At 44.3% G+C, this 25,151-nt stretch overlaps 1 protein-coding gene across 1 annotated transcript in view; it reads right to left on the minus strand.

Moving 5' to 3' along the window:
• The window catches only part of XPR1 (xenotropic and polytropic retrovirus receptor 1), a 99,778-nt gene continuing 74,627 nt past the window's right edge, over positions 1 to 25,151 (minus strand). Inside the window, exons 3-15 of the mRNA XM_075287907.1 lie at positions 16,116 to 16,217; positions 15,725 to 15,948; positions 14,352 to 14,501; positions 13,016 to 13,099; positions 10,407 to 10,488; positions 10,128 to 10,315; positions 8,609 to 8,788; positions 7,771 to 7,933; positions 6,750 to 6,944; positions 4,990 to 5,156; positions 4,769 to 4,908; positions 2,871 to 3,092; positions 1 to 2,779 (exon numbers count right to left, since the gene is read on the minus strand). Of these exons, the coding sequence (XP_075144008.1) occupies positions 2,719 to 2,779; positions 2,871 to 3,092; positions 4,769 to 4,908; positions 4,990 to 5,156; positions 6,750 to 6,944; positions 7,771 to 7,933; positions 8,609 to 8,788; positions 10,128 to 10,315; positions 10,407 to 10,488; positions 13,016 to 13,099; positions 14,352 to 14,501; positions 15,725 to 15,948; positions 16,116 to 16,217 (1,958 nt within the window). The 3' untranslated portion in view covers positions 1 to 2,718. The remainder of the gene's footprint in view (positions 2,780 to 2,870; positions 3,093 to 4,768; positions 4,909 to 4,989; positions 5,157 to 6,749; positions 6,945 to 7,770; positions 7,934 to 8,608; positions 8,789 to 10,127; positions 10,316 to 10,406; positions 10,489 to 13,015; positions 13,100 to 14,351; positions 14,502 to 15,724; positions 15,949 to 16,115; positions 16,218 to 25,151) is intronic.

Consider the following 25,151-nt stretch of genomic DNA (forward strand, 5'->3'; position numbering starts at 1 on the left):
TAATTTCTTTTATCTTTTACCAAAAAAGACAAAAAAAAAATAAACACATAAAGCCACATAAATTTGATTTATACAATCTACAAACCAGAAGCACTTTGTGCCAAATGTTCCTACTGACCAGAAAGTACTCCACAGTATTAAAAAAAAAAAAAAAAGAAAAAAAAAAAAAGTACTCTTAATATCCATCAAAGGGAACAAAAATCTATCAGCACAGCCACAGAGAAGAGCAAGCAAGGACTGTCCCGTGTTCTTCAGAACAGGGTGGGAGAAAAGAAAGATGGAGGGTAGGGAGGCATGGCAAGGAGAAAGGTGGAAGAAAACAAGATGGGAGGAGATGTGGGGTGCGGGGACACGACATAGGAATGCACCAGAGAGGACAAGTCACAGTGCTGATACTGAAGACATCTATAGCAGGAGAGAGCTTCACAGTGGGGACAGAGAGCTGGAGAGGGGAGCAGGGAGGGACGGAGTGTGCTTTCATTCCCCTTTATTCCCTGACGTTCCACGTTCCTCTTCCAGACACGATTCCCTTGCTGCACGGACTTACATCACATCTTACACGAGAAGAACACATTGGTTACATCACAGCTACCAAGCATGAGCTAGGCCTGTGCCTGAGTCAGGGAGGGAGCTCCTTATAACGTTGACCAGAAGAGCCAGTAGTCCGTTCTCTCTCTCCGGATGTGTGCGACCAGTCCTGTCGCAAATCATGAAGCGCATCCACCACAGCACCGCCAAGGCCGAGAGCAAATATCCCAAAAGGTGCAGCCGGATGTTGAGTGGCAAGGTGGCCATCTTCCCCAACGGGCCGGCTATCCATCCAGGTATTCCTCCAATTCTAGCAGTATTTTCCAAGTAAACAGTAGTAATATTTTAGGGAATGTAACCAACAAAGCCTGAGAGGGCAATGTTCTTATACAATATAGAAATCTGGCAGTAAAGTAAGGAGTCCAGATCCTTGCATAAAACAACAAACCACGCGGCTGCCGTTCAATACAGTTGAATGACATATCGTCCTGGGTAAGAAGTTATATACTCGACGCAGAATAATCGATTACTTCTGTCGTTTATAGTGATTTCAATGGGACGAGATTCCCAATCCTTCTGAATGGATCATTTCCACAATGAACAGTCGTAAACAGGAAGGGCTGCTAAGAGTAACAGCCCCCTCTCCCTATACTCAGCGCCTGAGCTCCTTTCCTAAAAAAAAAAAAAATGAAAAAAAAAATACAAATTTTCCCTCCGTGACCTGGAAGGGAGAAACGAAGCATGCGCACGGACGAGAGAAGCCAAGCTGAACAGCAATGCACATATACAGCTACAGCAAGACAAAGCAGCGGTCACAACCCTCAGTATCTCTCAGCGCTACTCCCCCCATAGAGGAAGGAGAAGAGCAGAGAGAGGCAGACTCTTGTAGAGGTAAAATTGTCACCAAGCAGAGGTCTAGATCAAAAGATTGTCCTTGCACTAACTGGAGAAAGCAAAAAGGGTATGAGAGGGGGCAGCATTGTCAAACTTCCGAACCTGTCTCATGGAGAAGGTGAGAATGAACTCTTGAAAGCCAAGCGCTTGTTCCTACAATTGATGCATTTTTATTTATTTTTTTTACATTTCGCTGCCCCCTGCCAAAATAACTGCATTGTGCATTCACTGCAGTGCTAGATAAGGAGGGGGATGGGGTTTAAGACTGGTTCCCTATTGTCAGCCCTTGTGGGGAGGTCTGCTGGCAAATGTGGGTAGAACCCAGAAGGCAGCAATGAAACAGTTGACAGCAGTAAGAGCCTGCACGAACAGAAGTCACAGAAAATACTTGAGACATGCTTTGCATTTCAATATGCATTGCTTGCATGTCACTTGTCTGGCAGTAATAGAGAAGAACGGACTCTGCTCTAGGAGACCTGTAATCCATCCCCTCCCCCGGCTTTAGTTACTCAGCAGCAAAATAGTTAGGCACACTTCCCTAAGTGCAGGCTGTTGAGGCTATGAAAGGGAGCGCTCGGCTCTTACAAAGAGCAGAATACAGGCCCCATGGCAGGTCTGGCTTCTGTCGGATGAACACCACTAGGATTGCATGGCGGATCTGAACATGTCCAGCAGAATAGATCAAGAAATGGAAATAGAAGGTTGAAGAGAGCAACGGAAAAAAAACAACTTTGGTTTAAAACAATGGACTGATGACGGCTTAAGTTCTGTCACTCCCCCAGCCCCTTATTTTGGGACCCCTTCCAGCACTGCTGGGGGGGTGGGAACACAAAATATCAATGACGGCAAACAAACATGAATGGGGGGTGAAGGAAGGTACAATGAAGAGGAGGGGGATGTAAGACAAAGATGACCGGCTGTGACTAGAACAACAATTCCAGCACAGGTTGCTGTATGTGGCACCACAGCGAAAGAAATAAAAATCTCAAGTCTTTTGAAGTCAGGCAAGCAATAAGATTGGAGATTGGTGGAGAGGCGTTTTCGGCCCCCCCACCAACTCTTGACAGTCCTTTCCAGCTTGGTACACTTGGGTATAGAAAGGTCTGTCCTTGGCTTCTTTTGTTACCTCTGTCCATGAATTGTGGTGGGATCAAAATCTCGTAATGGGTTTAGTGGGCGTGCAGGAGGCCAGCCCCGTAATGAGGGGTACAAGAAGAGAATAAAAAGAAGCCCGAAAGTGGGGATGAAAGCCTGAAAGAGATGGTTGAAGAGTGGATTTTGGAAGCAGTAACTGCTTCATGTGTTGGCCTCATCGTCGGTGTCATCAATCAGGACCTTGGCATCTCGGCCCTTACTCCTAGGAGACACAAGAGGAAGAAGTTATCATATCGTTTCATCCGAATCCCCTCATAAAATGAGACAGCCATGACAGCTGTTGTTTCACTCACTGGGAGGACAGGCGAGGTCGACGCAAGGATATGCTCTGGCTTCGTTTCCAGGTCTTGCTCTTGGCTCGGTTCTTCACGCCGTCCTCTTGATCCATCATCTGCTCCAGCAGTGTTTGGTCGTCGGCATTCATAGGGGCCACAGAAATGTCTCGTACGGCTCGGAACTCACCACAGTTATTCAGATGCTCGTTCTCCAGTCGAAAGAAGTTCCATACAAAGCGACTAGGGGACAGAGAAAGGATGGGAAGACTCAGGTCACCATTAAAAAAACTGGACAACCACTCTAAATCCACAGCACCACCACCCACCCCATCTTGCTGCCAATGTGAATAGAGACATGGTCCATTGTCACCTCTTCTATTCACAATGGATGAATGATGGGGGTCCCTGACCCACATATTATTGAGATGGTAGGGCTTGCATCTATATATCCTGTGGACATGCCATAAATGACTGTGATGTCAATACATCATTCAATCTGTGCACCTCCTGCCTCTTCTCTACACCAATGATTGATGGCCGCCTAGGTAGAGGATACAGGCAGATACATCAGCGGCCATAAATCACTGGTCATGGAGGTGCGGGGAGTGTTAGGCTCATGGATAAAGTGTGCTCAGAACTGATCCCGCTGTAATAATTCTTATGCTGTTATGCAAATGGACAAGATTTTTTATTTTTTTTGCAAAGTTTGTTGACAGATATACACTCACCGGCCACTTTATTAGGTACGCCATGCTAGTAACGGGTTGGACCCCCTTTTGCCTTCAGAACTGCCTCAATTCTTCGTGGCATAGATTCAACAAGGTGCTGGAAGCATTCCTCAGAGATTTTGGTCCATATTGACATGATGGCATCACACAGTTGCCGCAGATTTGTCGGCTGCACATCCATGATGCGAATCTCCCGTTCCACCACATCCCAAAGATGCTCTATTGGATTGAGATCTGGTGACTGTGGAGGCCATTGGAGTACAGTGAACTCATTGTCATGTTCAAGAAAACTCAGGTAGGCTTTGGCGTTGCAACGATGCTCAATTGGTACCAAGGGGCCCAAAGAGTGCCAAGAAAATATCCCCCACACCATGACACCACCACCACCAGCCTGAACCGTTGATACAAGGCAGGATGGATCCATGCTTTCATGTTGTTGACGCCAAATTCTGACCCTACCATCCGAATGTCGCAGCAGAAATCGAGATTCATCAGACCAGGCAACGTTTTTCCAATCTTCAATTGTCCAATTTCGATGAGCTTGTGCAAATTGTAGCCTCAGTTTCCTGTTCTTAGCTGAAAGGAGTGGCACCCGGTGTGGTCTTCTGCTGCTGTAGCCCATCTGCCTCAAAGTTCGACGTACTGTGCGTTCAGAGATGCTCTTCTGGCTACCTTGGTTGTAACGGGTGGCTATTTGAGTCACTGTTGCCTTTCTATCAGCTCGAACCAGTCTGGCCATTCTCCTCTGGCATCAACAACGCATTTCCGCCCACAGAACTGCCGCTCACTGGATGTTTTTTCTTTTTCGGACCATTCTCTGTAAACCCTAGAGATGGTTGTGCGTGAAAATCCCAGTAGATCAGCAGTTTCTGAAATACTCAGACCAGCCCTTCTGGCACCAACAACCATGCCACGTTCAAAGGCACTCAAATCACCTTTCTTCCCCATACTGATGCTCGGTTTGAACTGCAGGAGATTGTCTTGACCATGTCTACATGCCTAAATGCACTGAGTTGCCGCCATGTGATTGGCTGATTAGAAATTAAGTGTTAACGAGCAGTTGGACAGGTGTACCTAATAAAGTGGCCGGTGAGTGTAAGTCAATGAAGATGAGTAAGATATACTTTATATCCCTCCATAATGGCCTGACGCTGCTCTAAACTGCCACAAACAAGAAATGGTTCTTACCGGAAGACTTCCAGAGGAGCCAGAACGGTGGATATAATATCTGAAGCATTGTCATGAAGATTTAACTGGGTCAGAGAGATCTGTATGGTCCACGCAAAGCGGAGAATAACGTCTTGAATGATCGCACAGTAGTAATACGCCTGGACAAAAACAAAGAGTCGATTTAATGAATGGAAAAGACATCATGAGACAAGGAAATGCGATAGTCACAGAGCTCGTACCTTCTGGGGGTACACAATCTCTTCTCGCAGGAAGGTGTTCTCCCCTGCGTTGCGGTCAAATAGACCCCAATCCATTTTCAGATCCCATATTAGAGTATAGCAAGAACTGATGAAGTAACTGATGATCCACAGGTAGAAAAACACCTGAGCGTCCGAGTGATTCAGAGCTATGGAAAAAATACAACATAGTTTATGTTAATCTCCAATACATTATAGTAGTCTAAGTGATAGAAATGTGAGTATCAAATGTCAGGATCAGGAAGTCCCTGGAGCTTTCTACAGCGAGGGAGGAACTAGCTGAAGGGTTTTAGTACCTATCAGTTTTAGGCTATTCAGTGAGTTTGGTAAAAGTCAGAGATATCAATTCAGAGGGTTCCAGCTGAGCAGGGAGTGAATGGAGGGCTTGGCAGGCACAGGCACCACAGCTTCAATCACATGGGGCACTTGAGGATGGCTACAAGGTCTTTGAAGTGAAACCACCAAAGTTTAACCTCAGTGCATAGAAGATTCAGAAGATGTTTTACGTTGGGAGCCCATGATCTCAGACCTCTGAAGTCCCTGAACAGTTTCACAATTGTAAAGGCCATTTCCACTGCTGGGTCTTCAAGGGCTATACAAAGCAAGGCAGTGGGGGGCAGTGTTTGTGCACACTGTCTTCTGATATATCACTTTACCACTTTTTGTTTTTCTTGCAAATATTCCTTTACAGTGCCTGTCACATCAATAACCCTTTATCTATAAGGGCGCACCATCATACTTTGATCACTAGAGGGCGGTATCCTACCAATGTTTGTGCAGTTTATACGCGTGTACCTCTGGTGCTTGTACCGCTTTACAGCCTCAGTATATGAACCTATTCTACTATAACTCAGGAGACTTTCTATACAGTTATGTACACCATTGCAAGACGTAGTAAGTGAAAACTGAATTACTAAGATTTCTGCCCTGGTTACTAATACACAATGGTGTGAGTGTTACGGGTTCACTTTCTTTTTCTTGTAACTTTGCATAGAATGTACTGGAGATACAGAAATTATTGTAAATAATGAATGACATGCTAAAGTAAAGATGTAGATTATTTTTTGTCCAGTGGCAAATAGTATAAATGCTGATTTAATTAGAGAATTTGAGAATGCATTTTTATGTCTAAAATGGTAGCGCTGTTGTGGTTATTAACCCCTAAGCTACATAGAATATAGTAATAACTAGAGATTTGGTGCGCTTAACCCCTTGGTTTTCGGCCGCTTACACGCTTCCTATGGCGGCGAGGTATTCGATTGAATACTACTCGCTCATCTCTAGTAATAACCGACCTGCATACCACCACCCAATAGATCAAGCTGAGGTTCTATCCCACCGCTTAAAGGCAACAGTTTTCAAAAATGGCAGACTAAGCCACCCCATTATATTGACTTGCTCATTATATTACTAGCCTCCCCTACAACAGTATGTGAGGGGTTTAGAACAGACTTTGTCAGACTCTCTTTAAAACTTGCACTGGACAGGAAGCAGAAACCTAAGCTGCTGTTTGGCTGGGGTCCTGGCACTTTCACTATCTACAAAAGGAACAAGGTCACAGTTCCGTTATTGAAAGATGTGTCCCGCACTTGTCCTGTGTATGAGTGCCGGACCCTTCATTGACATCAGCTCAGCTTTACTAGCGGATACCAACACGGGATCGGTTTTCCTTGCCCTGCCTAGTAATATTTATAACAGTAGAGAAGTGGTGAACTCCTATATAATAACAAGGTGACATTTACCTTTGTGTGTTTGGTAGAGAGCAGCAAACGTCACCATGAAGAAGGTAGTGGAATACTTCCCGGCATTCACCAGATGCGGGAAAGCTCTCTTGGTATCTCTGTAACGTCGCAGGCACTGGATAAAGCGCAGCCAGGCAGGGATACACTGAACCACAGCACGAACGCCATACGAATAGGTGTTACACGTTTGGGAGGCTGTTAATAAGGAGAAGAAAAAAAAGGTTTTACACGTTTAACAATGCTTAATATCCAAGATATATGCAAACTGCTGAGTATTTTATAGAGGATATCCCTACACTGAGCATTCATCACCTATGCATGGGTTAATAGATAGATCTCTGCCCCCGGGATATCCAATGTACACTAGAACAAAGGTCCTGAGCCCCTAGTTCACTTTGGACTGTATGACCACAGTGAGGAGATCTTTTAATAGGGTAGTGGTTGAGCCTAGATCTTGCCTCTCTATTCAGTCTGTATGGGGCTGGAGGAAACAGCTGAGCACTGTATACGCTGTTGAGGCCGACCGCTTCATAGACTTTGAATAGTATGGCAGGGTGCATGCTCAACCACTGCTGCATTCACAGTTCTCCTCAATGTGGTTCTGCAGAGACAAGAAGAGTCTTAGGAGTCCAGTTCTAGTGATCACTGGGGTTCCTGTAGACATTTATTACCCTGTGAGTAGGTGATACATGTCTATTGAGAGACAACCCCTTAAGTGCAAAGGAGAATGACTTTTGTGTTGCATCCCTCTCAGACAGCACAGAACTTCCTAGAATTAGAGATGAGCAAACACTATTCGAAACAGCCGTTTCGAGTAGCACGCTCTCATAGAAATGAATGGCCGCTTCCATAGTGTTCGCTCATCTCTGCCTAGAATAACGACGACTGATGTCTCTGGTCTGAAAAGTATTTATAGCACCGCTTAGATTCCCCTTCTTTAGAGTCAGCCTGTCCATCTCTTACCCCACCGGAAACCCCTCTAATGTAATCTCCCCATTTTGGATTGACAGCTTTGCTTTACCTGAAGTGATGAGTCCCTGTGGATTATCCCATTGCAGTTCAAAGCTGTAGAAGCAGATCATAAACTCCAGGTCCATGAGGATCACAGCCAAACTATTCAGCTGATCAGCGAGCCAGAAATCGGCAAAGCCCACCTTGTGGAAAGGGGCGGTGAACACACGAAACTAGGCGAAATGGAGAAAAATATACTTTATTAAACTAAGCAATTAAAAGAGTGGTGATATATGTAGACCAAGGTTTAGAGGGAACCAGTGCAAAGATTGGCAGGATGTCTACGTTGTCAGAATACAATGAGCAGCATGAGAGAACCAGATTTGCAAACAATCTGATATCAGTGGGATCATGGACGACTGGAGGGCACTAGCACCATCCTAAAGTGTATGGCCCTATGCTTAAGGTATAACTGTGGTACAAGGTTTGCTGAACATCATATGGTTAAGATCTCCAATTTATCACAAAGCCTATTTTTATTGCATCAGAGTAGGGCTGACAAACTGATCATAGATCAATAAGAGAGAGTAAATCTGGCCATGTGTTTTAAACAGCTGTCAGATGAAAAGTAGTTCAGCCGAAACTATTCCTCCCAACTATTCCCATACACACGCACTCCCTGAAATAATTGTGTGCAAGATAGATAGATAGATAGATAGATAGATAGATAGATAGATAGATAGATAGATAGATAGATAGATAGATAGATCTCCTATCTATCTCTATAGGATTGGACATGTTAAGATTCAACATACCCAATCCTTTTTTGCCACTAAATCTGTCATCAGGGCAGTGATGTCCCATCTAAATCTATATTATAGATCCTTGTGTGTGGAAAAGTAACTTACCAATAATTTAAGAAGCCAGAAGCGAGACTTGTAGTAGAAGGTTTTAGTGGGATTAATGAGGAAGAGCAGCATGAAGCCGTACAGGACCAGTGGATTCACCTGCATTGGCAACGAGATATGATGTCCGAAGACACAGGCGAAAAGGCTGAGGCACCACAGCATCCCAAGGAACCCTGCGAGCTGAAGGACACACAAGAACAAGGCTTAGGGAATAGCATATTCAACAGAAAAAAAACCTGCAAATAAAGGTCTAGTTAACAGCGGTCATATGAAAAATCCCAAGATTTAGTCATACATAAAGTCAGGTGCGACATCTTGCAAAATAATGTCAGTGTACAAAAGGACATATAGAGTGGGGAACCCTCACAGACTAACAGGGAACCCTTACAGCAGGGGTGCCCAATACGTCGATCGTGATCTACTGGTAGATCGCAAAGGATGTATGGGTCGATCGCGGATGCAGGGAGGGATCCCCGATGTCTGCTTCTTCAGAGTGCAGGCTGAGAATCATCTCTGGACACTGGCAGGCTGGGGCTGTGGCAGCCCCGCCTGCCAGTGTCTGTAGATGACTCTCAGCCTGCGCTGTGAAGAAGCAGACAGCAGGGATCCCTGGGCGGCCACAGAACGCCGCTGTCTTACTCTCGCGATCCGCACGGCCCCGCCCACATGCCCGGTCCTGCCCACAGACACGCCCGCCCCGCCCACAAGCCCATCCATAGACCCACCCCAGCCCCGCCCAAGTAGATCTTTTGCCTTGGTCAGCTAAAAAGTAGCTCACACACTGAAAAAGTGTGAGCACCCCTGCCTTAGAGGCTACACGAAGTACATTTCTTCCTATAGGTGATACATGTCTATTGAGAGACAATCCCTATACCTTTTATATTCCAGTCCCAGAGATGTCATCTTGTATGATGACATAACATATTACCAACGCATCTCAGAAATGGCCATTTTCCAGAAGGTGACTACTATCGTAGAGCTAATAATCTACAAATGTGTACAGACCACAGATGGCGTATACAGCCGCATTGCTATATAGCATCACACCCTGCACTCACATCATTGCTTTACATTAGGGACAGAAGTGGTCATACAGAAAGTACTGTGAAATTACTTCCTATATGTCCTATCTGTTCTATACAGTCAGCGACACGTCTGGAACATACAACAGGGAGAGACGAAAATGTCAAGAAATGTTACTGCCCGCCATGTCCCACCGTCCGTCATGAGAATTCTATGTCATGGTAAAGGGTAAAGTGAAATCAATGAGAACAGATTTCCAAGGATATGAGGCCACTTGAAGACTTGGCGATTTTCCGTTTTTCACTAATAATTTCACATCCGGTTCTGTCCGAGCAAGGTCAGACCGAACCAAATGAACACTTTTTCTGAACCCCATACGAAACAAATCTTCAGAAGTTCGCCCATCCTTAGAACTGACCTATCCTAAGGATGAGCCACGAATGTTAAAACCCCATAAAACAGTTAGACTGTGAACAGCAATAATATAGCTACTTACCTCAAATAGGTGCTGATGTGAGAGGTTGTTACGTGGGTTTAGCTCAAATATGAGGACGTGGTTGACCCCAGCTTGTCTCCAGCCATACGTGTTGATACCAAGGAGAAAAAGGAACTCCACTAGCAGAAAGCCGCCCCTGTAGATCCTCACCAAGGGCCACACCTCACCAACCTTATAATCCTCATAAACTGGGAGAAGAGAAATGATAGAGCAAATTATACAGAGTGTAAGCCGCATTGTATCAAACACATTCACTGTATATCACATTCATGCACTCACCTGTATACACAACTGCACAGTTCAAGACAATAAATATACCACAATATAGTCCCACTCTGAATGTTGTCCAGGCCGGGGCGGGCTGTGGAAATGAAGAGACTATCATCAGTGCTCATGTAGACACAAGGAGACAACATCACATAGGAAGAAAGTTATACTAGGATACATAAACTAGAGACAGGAAAGCCCCGAGAATGAGAACTTTACAAATCTCATCTGCGCTCTGCGGAAAGTCAATCTAAGCTACTTAATATTAATGTAGATTTTACCCTTTATAATGTATAGGATGAAATCCATGGCAATCTGCTCTATAGATAAAAGCTGCAGATTTCAGGCAGATACTTTACAAAGTTCTGCAAAGCTAGATCTGCAGCGTCCGTCTATATGTCCTGTGAGGATAGATCTTTATGGTGAGAATTTACCTGAATTTTTTTTTATTTTTTTTATTTTTTTAATCACTATACAAGACATCCCCAGGCACTTGGATTTTCTTACCTTCTCCTACAAGAAATCAGTCACATATAATTTCTTCATTGTTTTTAAGCACTAGCTGAAGAAAATGAACACTTACTTTTGGGTCTTATAGGAAGTGAACCCAGGGGTTCTGGGCTGCTTGTGACCCCGGGTCACAGGACTGCAACCAATAATGGTCCCCAGAATTGTTCTGCCTCCTCCTCAGTATTCTTAGGGCTCGTTCACAGGAAGCCAGTGGGGCAGAATTTGGACGCAGAATCCACCTCCATACAATAGTGGTCTATATAGACTGCTAGCGTTCGTTTGTCTGCTAGCGGTTTTTTGCCGCTAGCGCAAAAAAGAAGTGACATGACCTTTCTTGAGGCAATCAGGAAATCAATGCAAGTGAATGGGAGGCGGGAAAACCACTAGCGGTTTTTGGCAAAAATGGCCTCAAAAAACCGCCAGGCATTTTATCAAGGTCCATTAACTGTGCTGGAGGGAAAAACCGGCTAGCGGTTTTTCTCAGGACCAAATTCTGCCACGCTCTATTCATGTGTGAACTAGCCCTTAGGTAGTTACCTCTGCTATGGGGGCTGGCAGATTTTAGTAACGCAAGCCCCACCCTACAGGTGAACAGGAAACAGGAGGGAGGTGGCAGGGCGACTGGTCAGGGATCAGTTCCAGTCACCTAATCCAGGGTCAGAACCAGCCTGAGACTCCTGGGTACGCTACCATAAAGAACTGGAAGAACTCCCTAGAGAACTCCTTTAGTGTTTTGCACCTATATTTTTGTAGTGTTTTTACCTGAGCCCTTTAAAAGAAACCTGTGAAAAAAAAGCCCAGAAATCCCAACACCAGACCCAGAGAAAACTGCTTTTAGTCATATCACATCTGCACCTTGTAAAGGGAGCAATCTGGATCACCAGGGGCGGCTCTGTTGCTCCAAACTGCTGACCTCCACACTGCTCAAATACACCCTTCCTCCCCCTTTCCTTCTTTGAGCAACAGGGGCAGGGATCTATGCCGAAATCCAATTATACATAAAAAAAAAAAAAAAAAAAAAAAAGCTGCGCTGTGCGTTTCTGATTCAGGTTTGGTTGTGTCACTGCTGCAGATTTTGCCCTCTGTATTACAAAGAGTAAAAGCTGCAGTGAATTTCCGAGGCAAAATTGGAAAGCGGCAAAGATGATTTGTTTTCTACAACAAACAGAGAATATTTTCCCAGAATTCCACTTGTGAATATATTACTTTATGATTTATTAATCCAGTCTTACTGTTCAGAGTCACATTCTAATATGCAGGCTCCATGTAAATCCATTTATAACAATGTCGCATTGCAGAGTAAAGCTATATGCACATATATATGCAGACTATAGGCACAGGTGATGTTTTTGGTTTATTTTATTAATAAAGGACAGCTAAATGTCATCCTATTACTACACTATTAGCTGCAGAGCTCTGTAGCTCAGCACATTCAAGAGCTAGGGCTTCCCCTTCTCACTTACCACTGATTGACTGCCTTCTCCCTATGTACAGCACTGGGGGGGGGGGGGAAGCTGTCAATCAGCAGCCGGTGGGGGAGTGAAGCAAATAGCTCATGTATTAGCCTGAGACCACAGCGTGCTGCAACTAATAATGTTAGTCTGCTCTGACACCACCGTAGTCACACACATAAGACATACTACTAAAACCAGCAGGCCTGTCACTTGTACACGCTGCTTTTACTCAGAGCAGGCAGCATGAAGTTGGAGACAGCTACACTTTCAGAAGGTTTTCCAGGACTTGTTAACTGCTCTGCCAGTAGGGGTCTGACACTTGGGAACCCAAAAATCAGATGTTTGAAGTTGTAGTAGCGCTCCGAGGGCAACTTCTGCTTCATATGTCACGTGATGTCACGTTTATCTCATTCATATTAAAGGGCTGAACTGCAATACCAAGCACAGTTGCTATACAAATGTATTACAATGTGCTTTAGAAATAGTGAAGAGGCTGCAGCGGTCATGAATCTGCCTGGAAAACCCCTTTAAGCCTTATGTATTTTTTCCTAAGACATATAAATTAGACGCCATCTAAGTGACTTTTCCCTAGAGAGTAAAGTTATGGAAGACATTGTAAACTCAGGGGATGATATGGAGAAGTACAAGATGACTTACTTGGGCTGCTCCGAGTGGAGGGACGCGCAGACGTTTCATAGCTTTCTGTCTATCTCCATCTTCTAGCTCGTTGGTCACTACAGCCTGAGAAGAAACATGAATATTAAAAGTGGCTAAAAAGCTGAAATATTTTATACACTCTTCTATCTACAAACCAGTAACACATGAAGCATCACAGATCTACGTGTACTTTAGAAGGTTGTGCAGCGAGAAGACAAAATGGACTCGGGAACCCATTCTAGTGATAATTTCTTACATTGGGCACAAGGTGATCAGAAATTTATTAGCTGCCCTGTGATTTGGTGAGAAAAGGTTTATCTTAATGGGACCCTTAGGGTGATTTGGGGCACTGATCCACCCACAGCTCCTCATGGACCAGGGGTATCTTTAGAAGTCTTCTCCGCACCGCCGTTCGGTAGAAATCCCGATTTTCTTTGGTATGCAAATGAGTTCTCTCACAGCACTGGGGGTGGTCCCCAGCACTCAAACAGCACTGGAGGCATCAACATTGCTGCGAGAGAACTGTCCAGCGACGCCTCCATCTTCTTCTGGAATGCCCTCTCCCTGTGTCTTCTTCCGTCCTGGGTTTCAATCTTCAAGGCCTCTGGCAGAGCCGACTGCGCATGCCCGTGGCCACAAGAAAATGGCCGCATACACAGTAGGTATCCAATGATAGGATCCCTTTAATTTTACCTACAGATGAATCAAATGAGTGCTCCAGGTATCGGCGCTGCTCTTCAGTGAAGCCAGAGAAGTACACCCCAGCTTCACTGCGCATACACATGAGGAGTAATCCCCTGGCTTCATTCATGGGGGTTACAGCCTATAGGTGAGTAGAATGTTTTTGTTTTTTTTAATGCGGTGGCCGATTGCTTTATAACAGGGCTTATATAGACACTACACCCTTTGTCCATAAGGACCTGTGAGTGGTTTAATATCCCAAATTGCCCTGACAAGTTCACATTAACAATAAAACATAAGGGCCCGTTCACGCGGAGTAAATGCGCGTGTATTTTGGCAAAATACATGTGTAAAAAAAACACGTCAAAATACACGTGTAAAATGTCATTGAAGTCAATGGGAGTCTTATTTTTACACGTGCATTTTGCCAAAATACACGCGTGTTTACTTCGTGTGAACAGGCCCTTAAGAGTGTTAAATCTAGCAGTATGAGTACAGTACTGACGTATGATGCTGGTTATAGGAGATTCTTATGTTTTTTTGTCACTAACGATTAAGCACTGTGATGCAACGTATATGGCCCTCCAATCCCAGTATCGCAAAAGTTGTTTATCACCAGTTTTAGGCCTGTCGGTTAATGGTTTTTTAGAAATACCTCTGTCTCGGAGATCAACTGATTGATCTTTTTGCAGGTGTAGAATGGCGCCACTTCCACGTGAGCCACTCTCCAGTCTGCACCACGACCGGTGTCCAGGATCTTGTCATGTTTCTTTAGAATTTTGCGGAACCCTGTAAAGTTGAGATTCTAGAAGCAAAAGAAAAAAAAAAAGACCAGTATAATACATGAAATTAATAAAGACAGGTTATAGCGCTTTCTTCTTTTTAATAGGGGAATCCAGCACTACTATTGATGAGCTATCCAACTTTTTGTTATTATGCTATCTGCCAGCAGCAGACTTTACTCCATAAACACTGCCACACCTGTCTACAGATTGGGTGTGGTATTGCAGCACAACCAGATTCACCTCAATGGTGGTCTCACCAGGACTAACTAGACTGGAGTGGTGCAGCTTCTGGAACAAAATCGCCATCTTTTTAGAATCTGGTACAGCCCCTTTAAATAGCAGGGAGGCTTCAATTGTTAAATGGAAGACCTCGAAAATTACTGGTTAAAGGGGATGTCACATTGTACATGCAGGAGAGATGAGAACACTGATAAATAGTTTTATAGGAAAATATTCTTTCTACCTTGTACTACATTAAAGGAGTTATTACCCTATCCTTAAGATAAGTTATCAAAATTAGATCTGCGGGGGTCCCAGGTGACTGACCAGAGATAGCTGTCAATTATTAAGTATGGCCGCCCACTGGGCTACTAAGTGTCAAAAGGAGCAGGAATTAAAATTAGAGGTGCTGCCCACTTTCTATTAGTGATGGCCTATCTATATTAGATCTGTGTACAATACTTGGGACTCCCGCAGATCAGCTGCCATGGGACAGAACACCACCCAGTAATGTTGACATGTTGAGAGTCACACTGCTTACTTGCTATACAAAGTGCAGAGCGGGCTTCAGGTACATCAGCGCCGCCCAACAGACTTCAATGGGACAGCATTGCCGCACCTAAAGCCGTACAGTGAGTGAGAAATACAACCCCCGACAGGTAAAGACGACTGTGAGCTGTGCTGTCCCCAAAAAGCTGATCTGCATAGGGGTCCCAGGTGACGAACCCTCGCAGATGTTGTATTGATGGCCTATCCTACGATTAGGCCAGCAATAATAGTCAGTAACCACTTTAACTTAAATTCCTGCTCTTTTGATGCTTAGGAGTCCAGTGGGCGGTCCCACAGCTTGACTGAGAGCTATCCCTGTATGACTATCATACTACAAAAGCTCTCCAGCACTGCACTGACTACCAATTGGACTACTAAGAACTTTCCGCTTTAGTCAGGGGTCATGAGATCACATCAGGCCTTCTCCGTTCTACATGAGATAAGCCGTTGTTTCGATTTGGCGGCCATTTTGTACCTGGTAATTCTGCAGTAAGATTAGGCTGAGATAGAACTCGCTGAAAGCCAGTTTCAGGTCCCTAATGTTTCTGTGCTGGACTCTCTCCTCATGTGAGAGGGTGAATACGGCCTTTCTCCGCTGCCTGAGGGCCGGCAGTCGGCTGCTCTCCCTTTGTGCATCCAGTGATGACTGCAGTTCATTCTGTAAGGTCGCTGAGCGTCGCTGAGCTTCCGCCAACTTTTCTGCAAACAAACATAAAATAGTCACTGAAAATAATTCATCGCAAAGGGTTAATATCTGACTTAGAGATACGCAAGCAGTAGCGCAGGAAACTTGTAATAAAAAGGTCTTGGTGGTCAATATATTCCTTGGCTCGGACCCAATCTGCCAGGTATCGCCGTCCAGTTACCTGAATAAAATGTGTTGATTTTGGCAAGTTCCTTCTCACACGTCTGGAAGAATTTCTCTTCAAACTTGGCAAAATAACGTTTCACGGTGTCCTCGTCTGTAACTGCAAGACAAAATGGTGGAGGCCGGGAATGTCAGAGCGAGGTGATCAGTCAGCAGAACTGGAATAATACTTCAGCAGTGTCAGCACACTATTAAAAAGAATACCCATTAAAATCACCAATGTACGCAGGACTTTAGGAGATGTCCCTGGGACGACGAAACACATTTAGAATTGTAAAAAGAGGCGCCAAAGAAAAAACCTTTGATAGAACGCAGAGAAGATTTAAAATAAATAAAACAAAACCAATTATTATTAAAAAAAAAAAAAAAATCATTGACCGATTCCCAGTCTGATGGTGCCCCTCAAAGACTTCCCAATTCCTAGGAAGAGACCATTCAACGAAAACACTACCCGCAGCAGCGCCCCACATCAACTAGTAACGGGCCAAGTGGTATTGTCTGTGCTCCGACAGCAAAGAGGAAGCCAAGACTGATGGGAACCCGGGAAACCGAACCCAAGTGATGGGGATCTGAGAAGTTGCAAACTCTTTTGCCAAAAATTTCTCCCTGCCGGACAACCCCTTTAACATCTAACTGAAGCAGGAAAAGGTTTTGTCTCATTATGCCAATTCCTTTCCTTAACAGAGCACATGGGAAGGGGAGCCATCTGCTCAGAAGCCCTGACCCCTCCCCCCTGACTACATGTCTGTAGTCTGCTGCTGTATATTATCCATAATCAGATTGTAAGGTCATAGTTATTTTTGAATTTGTGTCCGGCCTGACAAAAGAGCGGCTAAATATGGAGTCAGCCCTACAACTGTGTACCCATGTGCGCGGCTCGGTTGGTGTAGGGTTCGGTGAAAATCACAGTGCGCCATCTGCTCCATTTGTACTGACCCGTACATTGACAACAGTCTTGTGCGTGAAGCCTTAAAGGAAATCTATTTAAAGTGCCTTCTATGATGGCTCCTAGAGGTAGTCACCGAGCAGACCTGACTGGTTATACAGGGATATGAAGATGGAGTATAAATCACTAAATAACTAGGCAGACTTGATATTCAGGAATTGTCATCCATATTGGATAACGCTCAGATTTCCAAGGAACAAGGGGCAACACGGTGGCTCAGTGGTTAGCACTGCAGCCTTGCAGCGTTGGAGTCCTGGGTTTGAATCCCACCAGGAACAACATCTGCAAGGAGTTTGTATGTTCTCCCCGTGTTTGTGTGGGTTTCCTCCCATTCTGCAAAGACATACTTGTAGAAAAAAAAAATTACATTGTGATCCCTATATGGGGCTCACAATCTACACAAAAAAAAAAAGTTTCCAAGGAACATAGTGAGTGAACTATAGAGAATAGAGGACTCATTAACTACGACTAGTACCAAGAGAACACGTGGGGTCTAGTAACCCAGTACTAAAGAGGCGGCATGTAAGTGCACAAGTATACCCTACATAATCACGGCTGCGATCGCGCTCCATCCATCACGCACCGCTGCCGTCTGCCACATTAGACAAGTGCGATTCTCACATGCGATGTGCTTGTGATCACAGCAGCCATGTCCTTCAGGCTGGTGCTCGAGGACCATCACAAATCACAGGTGAAATTATCTCCACAACCCCATAAAATATATCTACGAGAGCGCCAATGCTAGATGCATATCTCTGCCAACTCTGTCATGACTAGCGCTACTACTACTAGAGATGTCATGTTTCCTAGCAGCGCTGCAAGGCCATATAATAAAGGCTGGGGGTTCATGAAGGATGGACGGCCTTGAATATAGACATGTGCAGCATAACAATGGGGGGGGGGGGGGGGAGATAAAAATTTGGGTTCAAGAGCAACTAGATTGGCACATTCATATACATCGTAGCGCGTTATCAAGTAAAATAGGTTTTAAAGGATTTTTTTCACGGATAGTTTATTCTTAGGATGGATCATCAATATCTCATGTGACCAATGAACGCAACATCACTGGACTGTGCACCAAGTCCACTCATACAGCTGAACTGCGGGGGTGTCACGTGTTGGAAATGCACTGACCATTACTGAAATCTAGTAGGCTCAATGCCAAAGGTTAAAAGGGTTGTCCGGACTCCACCAGGCTAGCAACGAACAGAAAGCGGTCCTCCATTCAAGGGGTTATCTAGTTTTTTAAAATATATGGACAAACAACAGGATGCATCAATGCAAAACACTACCTAATATAAATCCTATTTAAATTCAGCACCATTTATCTGATTTATTTTCAGATCAATGACCTTAGTTGTGGCATTTCACTACCCCTCCCTGTTTGCAGTTCAACCAGCATATAAATCATCACAGCGGCAGGTGAGCTCAGATGTGGGAGTGATTGAATACCTGTGAGGAGAAGTGAGGGGTACATAGAGGGAGAGCAGGCAGAGGAGTAGTGGGAAATGTAGTTTATCTACAGTGATACACGGAGCAGCAAGTAGAATGAAGCCAAGGAAAGGCTTTTTAAAGGAACAGCGAGTATTTAGCACTGCTGTGGATGTATTTGCAGATAATTTTTGGAAGATGGATAAATTAAAGTATCCCATTGATTTTAATAGACATTGAGTAATACTTAATTTTCCCTGTGGTGGCGCTGCAAAGCACAGGTGATCACTTGGAAGTTCCCGCAGTAAGATGCCTTGTGATCGGCCTATTCAACAAAGTAGTTTAAAAATTAAAAAATGATCAAAACTGCTTTGCCACAGATGTAAAAAGTCTCTAAGCGCTTGTTCACACGGTGCAAGAGAGGGCAGATTTTGGCGCTGAATCCACGTCATAATCCGCCCCCTCACAATAGTGGTCTATGTAGACCGTTAGCTTACTTTTTACACTTGCATGTTGCCACTCACAGTAAAAAAAAGAAGTGAGCTGCCCTTTCTTCAGGCGGATTCAGCGGCTGATTCAGCCCTGGCGTCCACCTCGCAGCAGCACCCTCAGGACTAGGCCCATTCATTTCGGCCTACTCCGGAGCGGGAAGCCACGACTGTCGGAAGCCGAATCAGGACCAAAATACGCTATACTGCACCCCGTGTGAACGGGGCCTGAGGGCACGGCTGTACTAATGGCATTCACAGGCACTGTAAACATCAGATAAATGTCAGCCAAACCCGTCTACCATGTAATGTGTATGGGTCCTGCCAATTCTTCCCCCATAGCAGATGGCAGGACAGAAAGGATTGGTGCTTGTCTGACAGCAACCTGCTCTCCTCCACCTAGTGGCTGCACTAACACGCTTTGTCAGGCCAAACATGTATGTAAGGGACGGGGGTTAGGAATTATCTAAAGCAAATGGTCAAGTTTACTCTAGAGTCCAGTCCAGAGGCATCACGGAAACCCAACCAGGGGCAAAAATACCCTGGTAAGGAAGGAGACCACAATCCTTCATGCAACTTTATTCTGTATCCTTAGGACTTATTATTTGGCAGAGTTGCCCAAGGAATTCCAGGGGTGCCCCGAGTCAGAAAAGGTTGGGAGACAGCTCTGATGGATAGCCTCAGTAACTATGAACGGTCTGACACTGACTTACAGAGTAGCTCCCTATTGGTGGCACTAGAGAGGCAGCTTCTTCCTTCTGTAGGATGAGAAGAAAAAAAAATCTGTTTCCATATCAGAAAATAAATCACTGTCGCTGCACCAGGATCCCATTGTCATCACCAAGTGAGACGTTATTGGAGACATTTTATAAGTGCACCTCCCGTTCATTATTGTGGAAGTATAAAAGCTGCTAACCGTACCGTATTCCCCCGGAAATAACTGCAATCTCCTGAATATTTAGGAATAATCTGCTAACAATGCATCAGCAAAAGGAAGTGTCCCTATGTTCTAGTATTGTCGGGAGTAATGGGATTGTTCAGGAGTGTATAGGGACGTGGTAACTCCCAGTTAAGGCAGATCACATGGGTACATCTAAGATCCCTATGGTCATCATTTTTGGTACGGTCCATAGAAAAATAACTGTAGACACAGCCAGAGAGTTGAGGTGTTAGAGTAGAACGGGTCCAAGAAGATGGACGTCTAGTTAATGTTCCCCTTTAAGAAAACCGCACACTTCGGCATTAATGAATAGACAGAGAAGATGTATAACTGCAGCGGCAGTGGATGGATAATCCCCCTCCCCACCGACTAGCCCCGTAACACATGCCGCAGCTCACCAGCCGCTCTTTTATTGCTTTTTTAATATCCGGATGAGTCCATGGCTGCTCGCGATTATAATATACTGAAATAACAAGTGTACTCACAGGAACAGCGCTCGATAATTGGTCAGCCGGGCCCCGCCAAGCGGGAGGAGCTGGGGATCATGGGAGCGACCTCCATTAGGTCTCACATTGGGGGATCCAATTATCCACAAAGAGAAGGGAAATGACAGAATAATGTTCTGGCCACCATAGTATAGTGACACTGAAACAAACGCTACAAGCCTCAGAGAGTGTAAAAAACAAAACCTGCCAATGTCTGAAAGAAATCAATTACATTTCTATCCACGAGGACCTGTTACCATCAGAGCGAGCCAGGACCGTATAATAATCTGATCAATAGGCGGCCATCACATCACTGGCCATAGCAGAGAGGTGGAGGGGGGAGGGGATGTATCTTCACGAGTACTTTCGGAGGGTGGGGGTGCATACAATACAGTATATACTGGACATAGAGGAAGGTAGAAAATGACTAAGTACAAAAACATTACGCTAAATGCACCAAAAAAAAACACCTCAATTTTAGCTGCGGTTTGAGGTATCGTTTCTGGAGTCAATTCCAGTAAGCAAATACATCAAAAAGGAACAATCCATCCACTAACCTAAATTCTGGAAATTGATTTTTCACACCATTCTAAAGACTTGCCAAAAAAATTTCTGCTATGAATTTGCTCCCGATGATTTCCTCTGAATGCGGTAATATGCGTCCGACTATCTGCCGCTGTTTCTTTGTAAAGACGTCACTTTTTTTTCCCCCAGCGAGATGAATTTAAAATCTGCAATCCATGTGGATTACACAATGAAATCGCATATTCCAAGCGAAAATCTGTCGTGTGAACATGTTCTTACATTCCCTATTCCTTTTGAATTTATTTCTGGTTTTGTTTTAAGAATGTTTCCCACAAAACTGCATGTGTGATTGAAGACTAATAAATTAAAGGTGTTTTCCAGACTAAAAATATTGATGACGTATCCTAAGGACAGGCCACCAATAGGAGACTGGTGTGGGACCACTCCGTTCTCTGTGCAATGGCCAAACTTCTACAACTTAGCTTGTATTCTAGTGAATGGGAACGGAGCTGGACAATATGTAGAGAACAGCCCTGTCTGCTTCCTGCTCCATTCTCTGTGTATCAGCTGATCAATGGGGTGTCTGGTGTCAGACCCCCACAAATCTGATACTTAGGACACATCATGAACATTTATAGCCTTTAACAGTTTCTAATTTGCTTCTAGAAGGGAAAATGACTTATGGGGGGAATGGGACAGGAAAGTGCAAGAAATGTCATATTATAACCCCCCCCCCCCCCTTCCAAAAAAAATAAAAAAAATTACCGTATTCAGTTATTGAAACCCCTGCCGCCAGTCTCCATTTACCGGCCTGCAGTGATGGCATGGTGCACATGTGCAGGTGGTCACTACAACCAATGACAGGTCTCAACAATGATTCTAACATGGACAACACGTGATCGCTCAGGGCCAGTGATGGGTACAGCAGTCACGTGTGCACGTACAGCACGCCATCCCTGCAGCAGACCCGCTTTGACCATGGGAAGGGCGATGAATTGAACAACTAAAACAAATCCCGAGACTTTCATCCTAATGGTACATTCATTATCGAGGTCTTTACTGCTTTTGGAGAACAATAAGGTCTAACCGAAAATTTTTGGCCAGAGGCTAATTCTATTGGCGTAAATGTCACGATGTTGAACTCATTGATGCCGCCTTTTACAAAACCCCCTTTCTTTAGATTCCTCTTACTAAGGGTTTGCACACGAGAAATTATGCATGGGGAAAAAGAACAGAATCTTCTCTTCCATGTTCTATCATAATAGCCGTAACCTTTCATTTCTCATTGTGGCTTCTATTATTCCAAAAATATCCAGACTCCTACGTAAGTTCACACCCCAAGTATCTAAACCCTTAATATACAGAAACAAAACCCCATGAGGCCCTGGTTATTTAGCACTCCGGTGATTGACATTTGCAAATTACTCCCTTTCTTCAGAGGAAACCTGGGGAGAACTTTAAAGTTCACTTTGTTAATGGTCAGAGAAAAAGAGCCGGTTTGGCAAAAACAGTAGCAACGTCTGGCAGCGGCCGGGAGACGAATTCCAGGCCACCTACGTCCATCGTCCGAGGTTTCTGGGCTCGGTCTGAAAGAGTCAGACAAGACATGAGCCGGAACCTGGTGCAGATTGGATTACTTCTATGGACAGGATACCATTAGACAGGTAATGGAAAGGATCAGAGGACTAACCACTTCCTGAGCCCATGAGAGCGCTGAATGCTTTTACAATGAGATTTGGGTACAACATTGTTAGAAGGTTCTTATGCTAATAGAATTAGTAAATGAAGAAATATGAAGCCAAGTCAATAGAACCGGAGAGGCTTTCACTTCATCCTGAGGATTAAACACACTCAATACCCCGAGAACAAGTGTAAGAACAGAAATAACAGCAAGTGCCGAACAGTTCCATCATACGTTACAGCAAACACCACCAAGGACCAAATGTACCTGACCTTTCGGGATCAGACGTTGTGCGTATGAGGAATGAGGAGCAGCACTATTTCTGGCCACTATAGGAATAGTATCCTGAAAATGTTATCCGTTTCCCCCTGGCCAGGCCCTCTCTCTGATTCTCAGCTACTAGGTAGGCGCTATGCCGCCTCCTACAAACACAACTCACTTCTCATGGAGCCCAATATACAGATGTTCTGAAAAAGTGCTTGGGGTGAGATAGAAACTAACTATTAGCTGCAGCTTCTGTGTTTCCTTCTGTCTCACTTGATCCCTCCTCCCCCTTCTTTGACTACTATGGAGAGCTGTGATTTGATGCTTCATTTAGCTGCAGTCTCGCTTGGGTCTTCCACAATGGAGTTCAGCAGAGATTTCAGAGTGAATGTCAGTTTAGTAGAAAAGGAAGCCTGATAAATGGAGGAAGAAACACTTTTCCCTCGTAACATATATTACAAATTTTCTCAATCACTTTGAAGAAGATTTAGTAACCATTGAATCCAATAAAAATGCACAAAGTTTTTGTAGTTGTTCTTACAAGGATTTCATTTAATTGTAAGAAGTCTTGTAAGGAGTCACCTGGGTCAAAAGATGTTTTCCCCTTCTGAATCGGTTCCTGCATTGGCCAGTTATCACAGTTTTTCTCATTATGTAAATAAATGAGCTCTTTGGAGCAATTAGGGCGATATCCTTGCACCAAAGAGGCGGGCGAGCCTACTACGTTCCTAGGATTGACATGACCAGGCAGTGTATACCTAACCTTGCCTAGCCCTCAGCTCTGTTGCACTTGGCCTGACTCATATTCTTGGTGTATATGCTGTACCGCTGTGATACTTGCCTGGTCCGAGCAGCAGGGAATCAGTGGTGCTTTGTAGCATTTTTATTTATTTTTATATGTCTTGCTGAACAGCATTTAATAAGAGCACATATCCCCTGAAAACCCCTGTGACCCTAAACCAACAAATAATGACATAAAAGAATTCAATAACGCCAAAGGCCATAAAATGAGATTGATTATTTTTTTACAGCAGTCTGGACTATATAGCCTGCTGGCCCTCCACATAGCTAGTGAATACAATCTGTATAAAAATTGCTTTTATGTGAGTTTGGTCCAATCTACACTTGCAAACCTTATAGCTCCGAGAGAGAGGGTTGTTACCTGGCTTTCCCCGAGCCATCAGTTTTCTGCTCCAATGATGGCATAGAAAATCAGAAATGGGAATTAAAATGTGAACAGAGCCAATAAAACCTGAGTAAGCGCTCCTGTGGGTGTTGTAATGGTGGCCGATCTGGTAGAAGAGCCCAATACAGGGGGCTTCTGCCCTAGAAATTATGCCTGCCAAAGGGTTAACAAAGGAAAACAGACAATAGGGTTATGTGGTCCTTGTAGTTGCTAAAACAAAGAATAAATATGTTTGTATGTCTTTGCTGTATGTTGGATAGTCTATAGTTATGTGGATAATGGGGGAGAACACAACTGGTAAAATGGTAATAACTAACAATGAGCATCCCATAAACCTGCTGAACAAAAAAGTGTAAGACTCACATCTGTGTTTGGGGACTCCCCGAACTGTAACCTATCTGCATAAATAAAAGTGGTTACCTAAGGAGACCCGTGGATCCCATAGACTATAATGGGGTCCATGTGGTTTCTGCATGAAAAATGAGGAGAGAAAAGCGCTACTTGTAAGACTTCTCTCTGCGGGGAACCGAATGGCCCGAACACAGATGTGAACCGGACCCAAGATAGTTCATTTATATACACAGCATATTATATAACACTGGGTTATTGCACAGTCCCAGCAAGCAACCAAATTATGAAGCACTATTAGGTTGGTTTATAACGTCTTGTGCACCAGAAAAAAAGCTGCTGAATTTTTGCACCCCAGATATTACTTTGCTTATGGAACAGGGCCTTTGGTCCCATCAAATTTATCATAATTTATGGGAAAATATTACGAGAAACCTATTTATATTACATAGCGCCAAAGAGGCTCAGAATGTAAATTCCCTATAAGTATGCCTTGGGAGTGTGGGAGGAAACCCACACAATCACAGAGAATGCTGGCATAGGATTCCTCTGCATGGAGCTTATACAAACTGCTGGGAAGATTTCTGTTTAGGGACGAGGATCTTAGAGAACGAGTCCAATTTATCAAGTCATAAATGAGGAGCAAACTCCAGTGGGGCAGGGATTATGGAAAATGCCCGTCTTGACCAATCCGACCCTACATCCACTTCACCTACAAATGCCCCGACTAACATAATGAA

Source organism: Leptodactylus fuscus, chromosome 9, assembly GCF_031893055.1.
Source record: "Leptodactylus fuscus isolate aLepFus1 chromosome 9, aLepFus1.hap2, whole genome shotgun sequence".
Taxonomy (NCBI): Eukaryota; Metazoa; Chordata; class Amphibia; order Anura; family Leptodactylidae; genus Leptodactylus; species Leptodactylus fuscus.